This window comes from Stegodyphus dumicola, chromosome 1 (genome assembly GCF_044657685.1).
Source record: "Stegodyphus dumicola isolate Sdum_Otavi_A_Nest chromosome 1, ASM4465768v1".
Lineage (NCBI taxonomy): Eukaryota > Metazoa > Arthropoda > Arachnida > Araneae > Eresidae > Stegodyphus > Stegodyphus dumicola.
Genome location: NC_140768.1, coordinates 233,400,817 through 233,413,869, shown reverse-complemented (window position 1 = coordinate 233,413,869; position 13,053 = coordinate 233,400,817). Strand labels below are relative to the sequence as shown.

At 31.1% G+C, this 13,053-nt stretch overlaps 1 protein-coding gene across 4 annotated transcripts in view; it reads left to right on the top strand.

The window, feature by feature from the left end:
- rho-7 (rhomboid family intramembrane serine protease rho-7) overlaps nt 1-12,775 on the top strand; it is a 79,454-nt gene extending 66,679 nt beyond the window's left edge. For 2 of the 4 annotated variants that reach the window (XM_035372355.2, XM_035372353.2), the window contains 3 exons: nt 408-505; nt 664-758; nt 12,602-12,775. In XM_035372355.2, the coding sequence (XP_035228246.1) occupies nt 408-505; nt 664-754 (189 nt within the window). In that variant the 3' untranslated portion in view covers nt 755-758; nt 12,602-12,775. Of the gene's footprint in view, nt 1-407; nt 506-663; nt 759-8,719; nt 8,785-12,601 lie in introns of those variants that run through there. The other 2 variants (XR_015043803.1, XR_015043804.1) reach the window with 2 other exon arrangements.
- The last annotated feature ends 278 nt before the right edge of the window (nt 12,776-13,053 follow it).

The following is a 13,053-nucleotide window of genomic DNA, read 5'->3' as shown; positions in this document are numbered from 1 at the left end:
ATTGTGCTCTGTTTTACTGAGCACAATTTTGCAGAAAGTTCTTGAACTGTAAATTATTTCTTTTGGGTACATAAATTTTATCAAGCTGTCGTCGGTTTTGTGTTCATTGAATTCATGACAACCCTGTGCTTACGCAATGCTACATTAACTAATTTGCATCCTAGAATGAGCTGAAGAAAGTAGAAATGAAAATAAAGGCAAAATAATAAAGTAATTGGTAAATTATTATAAAACCCTAAAAACATAACATTAGAGTTAGTATGTTTTTAAATAAATGTAAATGCGTATTACATAAAATTGAAAAAAAATGTAAATGATGTTACTGTATGTATCCTATTTGTGAATTATCTTTTTATATATGTATATTGAAACAGTGATAATAAATTTAATAAATTTATTTTTTATAGGCTATGAAAGCAGTAATGGCCCTTGATCTTGTAGGTATGTTTGCAAAATGGAAATTGTTTGATCATGCAGCTCATTTAGGTGGTGCTATTTTTGGAATGTAAGCAAACTGGAATTTACAATTTACTTTTTTCTTTCTTCATATAATGTAACTGCATTTTAATCCCCCTACTGATTTCTTATTATGGCTTGAAAGTACTGATATTATACACTTAATTTTTTTCAAATTGTATTATTAATTGTAGTTTTTAATTTCAGTGTTTATGCAAAGTATGGATGTGATTACATATGGGGGAAACGAGAATATATATTTTCTTTATATCACAATATTAGAGAAAGAAAAGAATAGCTATGTAAGTATCATACCTCTGAAGATTTCACCATCCAGTTTCATACATCAAATTTGTAAAATTCACATTATATTTGAAAATGTTTTTTTTTTTTTTTTTTTTTTTTTTTTTTTTTTTTTTTTTTTGTGTGTGTGTGTGTATTTATAAATGTGTACAATAGATATTATGAATTTAGTTTGCAGTTATTTTTGTATGTATTACATACAGAAGTTTCATAATATTTAAAAAAATATTTCTGTGTACTACATAAGGGATTGCATGGCTCGTAATTTGGTTTTTAGATTGTACTTGTATTTAATGAGTTAATTATTTAGGTTTTGTTAATTTATTAAATATATGCTGATAAAGTATAATGTCTGCAAACAATATTTAAGATTTATTTGTTTTGCTCTTTAAATATGAAAAAGGAATATAGATCCTATTGTATGAGGAATAAATACTAGTGTTATTTTGAGAAGTATTGCAAACATATGTTAAAGCTTTGCTTAATATGTCATGGTGTCAACTGACACATTTTAAATCTTCATACGTAATATGTGGAAAAGAGGAAAATAAGCAAAAGCATCTATAAATAAGTCCATATGCTGTTTATTATCCACTTATTACAAACTTATTTTTTGAAAATTAAGTTAACCAAATGACCTCTGTTTACATCTGTGCATTGTATTTCCATACATGTGCCTTCACAGGTCCTCATAACAGGATCTAATTACTGTGTAGGCAGCACATTATCTAACTTGGAATCCCAGTTACAGCAGGATTTTGGCTATAGGATGATAATGGGGCCCCAGGAGATCGCAAAATGTCCTGTAACACCTCATTATTCAGCTTTTTTCTCACAAAAACTAGAAAAATGAGCATAGTGCACCTTTAAAGACATAAGCGCTGTGGGCCTAAGACTATGTTAACAATCCATTGTGATTCACTGCAATGGCATTCCTCTCTTCTACTATTTTCTTTCCTGTTGACCAGGAATAGCTAAAGCACTGGCAAGTACTCAAATACGAAATGCATAAGTAAGCTTTGTGTTACCCTCTATGTAACCTGTAGCTAATATTTATTCATGAAATCAAATAAAATACAAATATTACAGTTGTTTAAAGTGAAAAGTATTCAATACTGAATTGCATTCTCTCCATGGTATTCCAGAGTTCCGTTTTTATTTTTTATTTTAGTGAAATATAAAAATTGATTGGTTGTAGGTTTATAGTTCGAGTTTAAGAAATGAATAAAAAAGGTAGACATTCAATTTGCAGAACTGGCATGGGAAGAAATTATGTATTAATGAATTTCATTAACTATAGAAGTTCAGATTTCACAATTTCTATAAAGTTATATTTTGAAGACAATGCATCAGATTTAATGTTTTTCTAACAAAATATCAATCTGCATTAAAAAACTTTATAAAATATTATATTAACTGTCAAGAATTTCAAGTTATCCTGGTTCAAAAAATGCTAATTCAAATAACACATAATATCAAGGTAAATGAACACTACGAATCATATTTCTAAACTGCCGAGTTTATTCACGTCTAACACACATTCAACTGGCTCTGCCAGATCCAAGAACAAGAAGTACAACATCATGAAAGATTTACACCCTCTTTGGCGATTAAAATATATTTCCACATAAAATTTCTTACACACTGGGCCTGGCTGAATTGTAGTTCAGAACAATCAAGATTATCAGTGACATGAACATTTTCAAGAATTATTATGCATTTCAATACAAATTCAAGTTTTTATAATCAAGAAATGTCACATAAATATCAAGAACATGTAAAACTTACCATATGTTTCAAGAATATGAAGTAAATTTTCATTCCTCAAGGATTATTTTCATAACATTCCTATTCAAGCATCAGGATTTAAAACAAGAATTTATATAACTCAAGATAATATTAAACAAATGATTTCAAAATCAAGGTTATCATAATTCAATTAAAATACTAGAATTATTACAAGAAACCTGTCTTTTTTTTTTTTTTTTTTTTTTTTCAGAATTAAATTAAATTTTTAAATACATTTCTACAACCTTAAAATTTTTTAATATATACATTTCTTTAAATAGTGAATATACAGTACTTTAAATAGCAATTAAATAAAATAGATACAACATTAGTAGCATTACGATTACATTTTCAATAAGAAATATACTATCATACAATATTAATACTCTTAGCATTCTAACTTAACTAATAATTGTAAAGGTCTCTTTATAATGCCTTTTTCAGTCTTTATTTCAGAACTGCGAATTAGTCCATCTCTACCAGTAAATATTTTGAGAATCTTTCCTAATCTCCACATGTTACGTGGTAAATGTTCATCCTGTAAAATCACGATATCGTTCACACTTAAGTCGTGCTTTGCACGGTGATTGTTCACACAATTTGCAGATTTCAGATTCAACAAATAATCTTTATAAAAGATTTTCCAAAAGTTATTTAATAATTTTTCACGATATAGATGCACTTTTAAAAGAATTTCTTTAGTACTGCACACTTCATAAGTGTATTTGACAGGAGGCAAATTAGCAAGTTTCTGCCCTAGCAGAAAATGAGCAGGTGACAGAACTTGTGGCTCATTATCTTGGACGTAAGTCAAGGGTCGACGATTTATCGCCACCTCAATTTCAGTCAGTACAGTTTCCAATTCTTCAGGTAGCAGTGATGTTCTACCAAGAATTTTTCTTAATATTGTTTTGACGGATCACACAAGTCTCTTGTAAGATCCTCCCCACCAGGCTCCTCTTTCAATGATAAACCTCCATTGAATGCCCTTTGCTGCATAATAATTCTTTACATGGGGCTGGCTTAATACCTGCCACATCTTTCTGAGCTCTGCATGAGCTGCCTTGAATGTACGTGCATTATCCGAGTATGTTAAAGAGCATAACCCTCTTCTTGATATGAATCGACGAAAAGCAAGTAGGAAAGATTTAGTTGTGAGATCTTTTGTTAGTTCAAGATGAATGCCTCTAGTTACTGCGCAGGTAAATAATAGGATATAATACTTCATATCTTCATTTTTCATGAAAAGTGGACTTGCATAATCCAGTCCTATAACATCAAAAGGGTTTGCTTTTTCAATTCTAGATGGAGGTAATGGTGCTATGACTTGTCGCATTGGTCGGGAGCTGACACAGTACACAGTTTCTTATAACACGTTTCACATTTTGTCTGGATCTAATTATCCAGTATTTTTCACGGAGGAACATGAGAGTACTAGCTACACCTGTATGAAGAACTCGTTCATGTGCATCACATACTAGAAGATCTGTAAAATGAGTTTTTGAGGGAATAATTATAGGATGCTTTTCATGAAAACTTAAAGTTGATTTTTGTAGTCTTCCTGCTACTAACAAAACTCTTTCCTCACTTAGAAAAGGATTTAGTTCATAAATATTTGAGATTTTTCAAATCAACTGTCCAGACTTTAAACTATTAATTTCATCAGAAAAATGTTCATATTGAACTTCTTTTATCAAATATAATTCTGCGGCAAAGAGTTCTTCTGCTATCAAGGGTCCTATTTTCTTGTCAGTTTTATTTTTCAGATTGTGAATAAATCTAAATATCCATGCAGTTACTCTAATAGCTCTAATTAATTTACTATAATTTTCAAGATTCAACAGAGAATTAGATTTTTCTGCAATAGACGGTAGTATTGTCGTATCATTTATACACTTTTTGTGCTCTAATTCAGCATCAGAAAACTCCGTTGTCACGATAAATTTACTAGGCCAAGCACTCACTGATTCAACTAACCAGTCTGGCCCAGACTGCCATAATCTTGAAGACAACAAATATTCGGCTGAACATCCTTAAGATAAAATGTCCACTGGATTGGACTTCCCATTACAATGTCTCCAGTTATTTAGGCAAGGTAATGATTGTATTTCAGATACTCGATATTTTACAAACATTTTCCATCGTTCAGGAGCACTATGGATCCAGTGAACCACTATCATACTGTCAGTCCACAGATAAATATTTTCTTCATGGATTGAAAACAGCTCTTTTAAATTTTTAGCAAGTCTTGCCGATGTTAATGCTCCTAGCAACTCTAACCTTGGAAGTGTGAGTTTTTGTTTTATTGCCATAATTCTAGATTTTGCCATAATGAATGCTACCTGCCCTTCTTCAACTGATCTAAAAAATGCAACTGAACGATACGCTTTAATAGATGCATCACAAAATAAAGGAAGTTCGATATCCTTATTTTGATTCAATTTGCCGGGGAAATATTCTCAAGAAATTTCAAATTTCTTTAACTTTTCAATTTCACCGCTCCACTCGGACCACAACTGCTTACATTCAGTTGGAACTTCGTCGTCAAATTCTAAACCCAACTGCCAAAGGTTTTGCATTATCAATTTTGCATGTAATACAAATGGCACCAAGAAACCTACTAGATTAGTCACCTTTAATATATTTCTTTTTGTGGTTTTTCTACAACTATTTAATGTTTTGCACAAGTTGTCTATGTTCAAGGAAATTACATCTTTACTCGTACACCGGTTAAGCCCTGATACTTTTAAAGAACTATTTAGTTCATTTTCTGATTTAATTATTCCACAATCATCCCAAAGTTTTTTGAGTTTCTCGGAATTTGTATTAAACTAACGCAAATTCATTCCGGCATCTTTAAGCCCACAATAGTCTCCAGTACTTAACTTAAAAGCCTGTTCCACAGAATCTGCACCATAGAAAACATCATCTACGTAGATCAAACAGTTCAACATCTCAAAAATATCTGGATTTTTTAACTATTTTCTTGCTCTAAAATAATTCTATTTTCTACAGTGCACGCCAGAATGAAAGGGCTACATGACACACCGAAAGGAACGCGAGTCATTCTATAATGTTTCAAATTGTAATTATTATCAAAGTATAAAAACCGTAATACATCTCTATGAATTTCAGAGATTCCAATCTGGAGAAAGGCCTTTTCAATGTCTGCTGAGAATGCATGTTTGTATTGTCTGAACCGCAATATCAAGTCCAAAACAGAAGGATTAAAATTTGGGCCAGGCATCAAACAATTGTTTAGAGATACCCCATTACACTTCGAAGATGCATCATACACGATACGGACTTTAGTTTGATACATTTTTTCTTACAACTGGAGAATGTGGCATGTAATACATTTTACTACTATCACAACTTTCAATTTCGCACTTTTCAATTATTTCATTTTTTAACTGTTCGTTTATTATGCTATCATAATTCGGCCTAAGCCATTCATCACTTTTTAGTTTATTAACCAAAGATACTAGACGTCGCTTGGCATTTTCTAAATTATAACCCAAGTTTGCATGATGTGATTTCCATAACAAACGAGCTACATATCTACCATTAGTAAAATGCAATTCTTTTTCAAATTTCTCAATGACTGATTTATCGTCAGGATTCTCGTTCTCCTCTAAACCCAAATGGTCCAGAGTCCAAAACCTTCACAAACAGTCATTAACTGAATTATTATCTTCCTTCAAGCAATGAGAAGCACCAGTTGTAAAAATACAGGCACTAGACTCATCACCTTCTAATGATCCAACTAAGGACCAACCAAATATAGAAGACACCGCAAATAATTTATTAGTTACTCTTTTCGCCTGTTTGCACTTCCCAACATGAATCAGATCCTAACAATATTTTTATTTCAGCTGCTTCATTATTATCGGGTAATTTTAGATTTTCTGATTTTAATATTTCTAAAATGTTTTTGGAGGGGATTTTTTTATGATCGCTCCAGAAATTGTATCTCTAACAAGAGCTTCAATAGTGATTGAGTCATTAGGGCAATGCATACTTTTCAGGGTAATTTGAACAACATTATATTCCATTAGTCTACCCTGGATGTACCCAAATGAATAAATATATAACTTTTCTTTCCTTAAAGTTCTTAATTTTAGTTCTTTAGCCAAATCAGATCTAATAAATGACCTCTGTGATCCACCATCAATTAAGATTTTTACTATTTGGCTTCTAGTACAGTCAAAAGTCGTTAATTTGGACACCCCGCCTAGCTAAAAACTTTCTGCACATGCGCATAGGCGTTTACGCGTGCGCGTAAGACCTTTCGACTGCGCGTGTGCGCAAGCGCAAAATACGTTTTCGCGTGTGCGTTTAATGTGTAACGGACAGTATAAGCTAAAATTATCTATTTCAGTTAATGTTGATGATTGCATTGTTCCTTAATCTTCGAAGTGGATCCGGCTTATTATTTTTTGCAGACTGTAAGAGCAATTTTATAAAAGTAAACTTGAACTTTCGATTATGTCAAATAGAATTTCCGATGCTGGAGCTCCCAAAGGATCTACAAAATGAAAGTATGTTTCGATGTCCATCAAACAAAAAGTGGAATTGCTGCAAAAAATGGATAAAGACATGAAGAAGGTGACAGAGAGGTTAGAGAAAACGAAAAATTTCGATTGACAAGTTAGTCGGTATTCTCGGCACAGCAATTACGGGACTTGAACAGCGGAACTTTGTAACTGAACAAGAAATTATGTCTGTTTATAGAATTAAAGAGAAAGTATTATCACATAAAACGAAGCAACTTAAACAACTTTCAAGCTTTTTTTTTTGTAAATTTTGATACCCTTTAGATCATAATTGTTCTTTATTTCATAAATTACGGTTTCATATTTTAATTTTCATATTTATTTTAAAATTTCTTCATGCCATCTTACGAGATTTAAACTGATGATCTATAATCCGGAATCGCCGAAGTCCCGATGAGTCCGGATTAACGACTTTTGACTGTATTATCTGTATCTGAAGCGTAAACAGTGCAAGTTTGTAAATATACACCTTTATCAGAGTTTCAGAAACAGTCCTAGAGTTAAACGACAGGGGTGCAACTACATTCTGCTTAGAATCTGATACTGTAACTACTTTCTGTTTAACATCTGAAATTGCTTCCACTTCATGAACAATATTTGTACAAAATAGCTTATTATGATTTAAACCATTACACAAGTCACAAGGCTGAAGTTTAATTTTACATCTGGAAGATACATGTCCTCTCTTAAAACATCTGTAACAATGTCCATGGTTTTTTAATATCACTCTTTTTTGCTCATTTGTTTTCTTACATTTTCCTACATCACGTGTATTTTTGATTACAATAGAAACAATACGGCTTAGTCACTGTAGCTAACGCGGAAGCAGTAGGAACTCTTGCCCCTTTTAAGTAATTATTTTTATTCTACTTAACACCGTAATTTGTGTCCCTTTTCTTCGAGTTTATTATTAAATTAGAAGCTTCCCGACTCTCAACTTCCAATCTAATGAATTTGAGAAGTTCTGTTAGGCTATATTGCAGTTTAGTTTCTTTCTCTATTAAACTCCAGATTCATATCGTCTGGTAAAAGCTTTAAAATAACAAGTCCTAAAAGGGTTCCGTAAGCTTCCGACACAATACCCAATGAATTTAAGCTTCTTATATTGATTTCACAGGAATTTTATACTGTTCTTAGTGCTTTCACATTGGACGAACTTCTAACTGGTTCAAGATTCAAGAGTTTATTCATGTGCTAAGATATTAACAAATCTGTTCGTCCAAATCTTTCTTTAATTAAACTTATAGAAGCATCATAATTTTCATTAGATAGTGCAAACCCAGATACTGCACTTAAAGCAGGTCCTGCGAGTAAGGATTTAAGATAGGTAAACTTCTCGACCTTTGTTAACTTATTATTATTACCAATAGCATTTTCAAAGGAATTATAAAATTCCAAAAATAAACTAGGATCACCATAATATTTAGGAATTGAAATTTTAGGTAACCGAATGTTAGTTTTGTTTTCGACCTTTACGCCAGCAGTATGACCAGGCGATTCACTTTCAATGCTCACTATCTGAGAATTTAAATTAAGTTTCTTTTTAGCCCTAAAAATACATAAACTTATTTTTTCATCATACTCTAACATAGTATTACATTCTTTCTCAATTTCAGACTCATCCCCTTTAAAACAATCCAATATTTTTTCACTTATTTCTTTCAACTCAGACTGTTTAGAAGTAAGTAAAAACACATTTTCTTCTACCATATTCTTATCCCAAATGTCTTTTTTAATTTCAGGTTCTAGTACATTTATTATTTTAGAAATAGCTTGTCTCATGACTTTTCCAGTAGATTTCAATTTAATAATATCGTCTGCCATAATAGCAACAAAAGTAATTTTATTCTCTTACCTGGTGCAGGCTTCAAATGGTATGATCCTAATTTAGGAACTCACTTTCCTGGTGAAGCACATTCAAAAGTATTCTGAACGTTAATCCTGCCACGTTCAGTGCAAAGGAATAAATTTTCACTAACACAAAAAACATCGCATTCTAAATTTAAAAAAAATTGTTCATGCGCAACTGTTGGGCGCCAAAAATTTAAAATATAATATTAACTGTCAAGAATTTCAAGTTATCCTAGTTCAAAAAACGCTAATTCAAATCACACATAATATCAAGGTAAATGAACACTACGAATCAGATTTCTAAACTGCCAAGTTTATTCACGTCTAACACACATTCAACTGGCTCTGCCAGATCCAAGAACAAGAAGTATAACATCATGAAAGATTTACACCCTCTTTGGTGATTAAAATATATTTCCACATAAAATTTCTTACAAACTTTACATGTGTTACACTTCAGCAATGAATATGCAGACCTCTTATAATTTTAATATATAGCTAATGTAATTTCTATCATAGTTATGCTGAGGATTAGAAGTAAGACACTTGTTTCAGGTAGAAAATTAAAGGGAGTACCAAATTAAACTATAATAAATTTAATAACAGTATATATGAGATTAAAAAGTGTTTAAGGTATGCAGTGCTATCCTGCTGTAATAATTTAATTTTGTACATCTTTAATCAAATATATAATGTAACCGAAATTTTTATAACGTGAAGGCACTTCATTTTTTAAGTTAGATCATGAGTTCATGACCGATTGTTCAAGGAATATTTAGTTATGCAAAAATATCTTGCATGTAGTATAAGATATGGTTGAAAAATTCAGGGACTAGCTGTATAGAAAAAATACATATATAGCAAGCTAACTGTGATTTTTTACTGAGTTGCAACTTAATTCATGATAAGAAGCAGTTTGATTGTATTACATAATTTGGTTCTTCTTAACATGTCAATATTTAAAACCATACATTCTGTGATGCATGATGTATGGAAAATGAGCTTTTTTGAACAGCATATGAATATTAAGTTCTGCATATGTTTGAGCAAATGCCAATTGAAAACTAGAAGACTCTGATATATAATTAGTTTTCAAAGGCATTAAATTCCTGTACTTCCAGAGATGCTGTGGAGTAGTTGAACATATCCTGTTATATAAAATCATAAAATGACTTCACATATTACAAACTGCACAAGTCAGCAAACATCATATGATCTAGAAATTCATCTGCCTTCACAAAGTTGTAAATGTAATCGAATGTGGTGGACCAAAAATGGATGAAAAGTAAATAGATGCTGACATATGATTTCATGAAAACTGTCTACATCTTGCCCATTTAATTTTAAAACGAATAATTTAGGATCTATGGACTCAGTCTTCAAACTCTTACACCTACCTTCATATATATGCCATTTTAAAATATTTTTTAGGGAATAAGGGAATGACATTTTTGTTTTTATTCTTACTAAAATGTTTCAAAATGTATGTTTGAAGTGTAATACTTTTGGTCACTGTATATTCTGGTGTACAACACGCCCTTTTAATACAAAAAATTAAGATTGAAATCTGGCTGAGCATTACACACCAGATGTAAAATGATAGATTTAAAGATAAGGAAAAGATGAGCACACAAAAATTAAATTTCTGCATGTACTTAAATGCTCCTTATTAAAAAAATGACACACCTTATGAAAATTTTCATTATCAGATACAACATGAAAAGTTTGTCGTATTTGCCTTTGATTACATCTTCAAGCACATCATTGGATCCTGTTTCATCTTCACTGTCATTGTTACTCTGATCAATCAATAAATGATCATCTTCTGTTCCAGCTGTATTGTTAGATATATCACATTTTTTAAGTTACTTTTGGATTATGTTGGGTTTAATTTCATTCCATGCTTTTATTGTCCACTCATGTATTATTTCTAGACTTGGATGATGCATTTGACCGCCTTTTGTAAAAGTTTTTTCACTTTCTAACATCCACATATTCTACTGTCTTTTTAATTTTTTCTTAATGGTTTATTGATGTGCACATCTAAAGGCTGAACAAATAGTATTAATCTGCCTGGAACAACTGCCATGTCTATATTACACTCTTTCAACAATAATTTCTTATTAACCGTTAGATGGGATCTGAATATGTCCCAAACTAAAAGACTATCTGGATTCTTTAAGACAACAGAATGCTTTTGCCAGACGTATATTACCCACGGTTTACATCGTTTTCATCCATTCATCCTTTCTTGTGAACATGAATCAAAGTACCATTTGGAAAATTCCATTTTGGCATCGTCTTTCTTTTAAAAATAACCATGGGCTTTAATTTGTACCATCCACTAAGTAGGAAAGCCCTACAGTGAGATGAGATATTTCATCACATGCTATTTTATGCCAACTATTTTGTTCCTTTCACATCAATTGTTTTATTTCCTATTGTATCAAACATTACTGGAGTTTCATCCATATTTTCAGTATGTGGTAAATAACCTTTTGCCTTCTAGATCAATAACATACATATTTCTAGAAACTTATCAGTTTGTCGTCCTAATCTTTTGGAAGCCTTTGCGAAACTTTTGTTTTTTCTTGTAGAACTAAATTACACTTAAATTTTTGCATAACCTTGCCATAAATCAACTACACCAATTCAAAGTTGCTTTGCAGTTTTTAGTTTGACTTGCATTTTTCCCCCCACTTTAAAGCAAATAAATGTATGCTGTTTTTCTTGTTACAATTAACCCATTCTGGTGATTTTCTAGGATGCAGTTCACAACACATTCTTCTAGGACCGCTATTTTGTTACTCCTTTATGCAAAACACATTTATTCTTTATCATTATTAATTCTTCTAATTTGATTTTTCTTCTACTTATGACTTCTACTATTATTTCTTGTACTTCTACTTATGAACGGAGCTTTCACCAGCATCAAACATCTTTGCTGAGCACGATTTTCATTTTCTTTCACAAATTGAATGACTTTGCATTTGAAACAAGCATTGTGTTCATTTTGTTTGGCAGGAGCCATAGTTACTATTAAAACAAATACTAGGTCAACTGTATTTCAACTAAAGTAAATGCGATTTGATAAACTCTTTGATGTTCACTTCAAAATCACTGCTTCAAATGGCTACAGAAAGAGAAAACATCTGACTCATAATTCTGCAATTCATTTGGGTCAGAAAAGCATTCATATCCCAAATTATGCCCCCGCTTCTTGAAACCCTGGAATTATGTTTTTGTGAATAGCTGCACGGAATACAACTCTCCTTCTTTGCAGAATAATTTATATCCTCATGAATTTTCTATACACACACATGTTGTTCCCTTGATCACTTGTCAGTTCAATGTACCATTGTTTAAAAGTCTGGACTTCGAAAGATATGAGTATTGCACATGTGTCCTTCAGGTTCCTTCTTAACAAAAGCTTTGCACATTATACGGTGAAAATACCTCAAAATTAAAAAAATGTAGTTTGAAATTATAGGTGCACATTATATGCCAGAATATATAGTGATCTTTTTTGTAGGAATTGCAGTATTAATGTTCTTGAGAAACATATCAGAAAAAATTCTTTTTAATGCTTACTTAATATGTATTTTATTAAATTAATTGTTTATTTATATTCTTGTTTTTCTTTTTAGCTTTTCAATATTTTCAGCAGCATCATTATTTGTCTTTTATTTTGTTAACAGTTAAAGTTTATACCATATAAACTTTTAAACTATGATATATATTACCTAATATCATATTCTGATTGTTTAATACACTGAAAATAAAGAACTTATTTTTTAAATAAATTATTTTGAAATATTTGATTGAATATGTTTGTCTTATTTTGAACAAAATTTGTATATTTTATTCGAAAGATCTAGGTTCTCCAAATTTTAAACAGAGCACAAATGTCTCTGGGTTACATTTCTATATATAAGAAAGGTAAAATGTACATATATATAGATAGATAGATACAGATAAAATATAAAGAAAAGAGAAAATATACTGAATTAATATGAACAAGATATGCCAAATTTTCTAACAGGAAGGCACACATTAAAACAGTTGAATTGAAAACTTAGAAAACAAAACTTAAATAAAT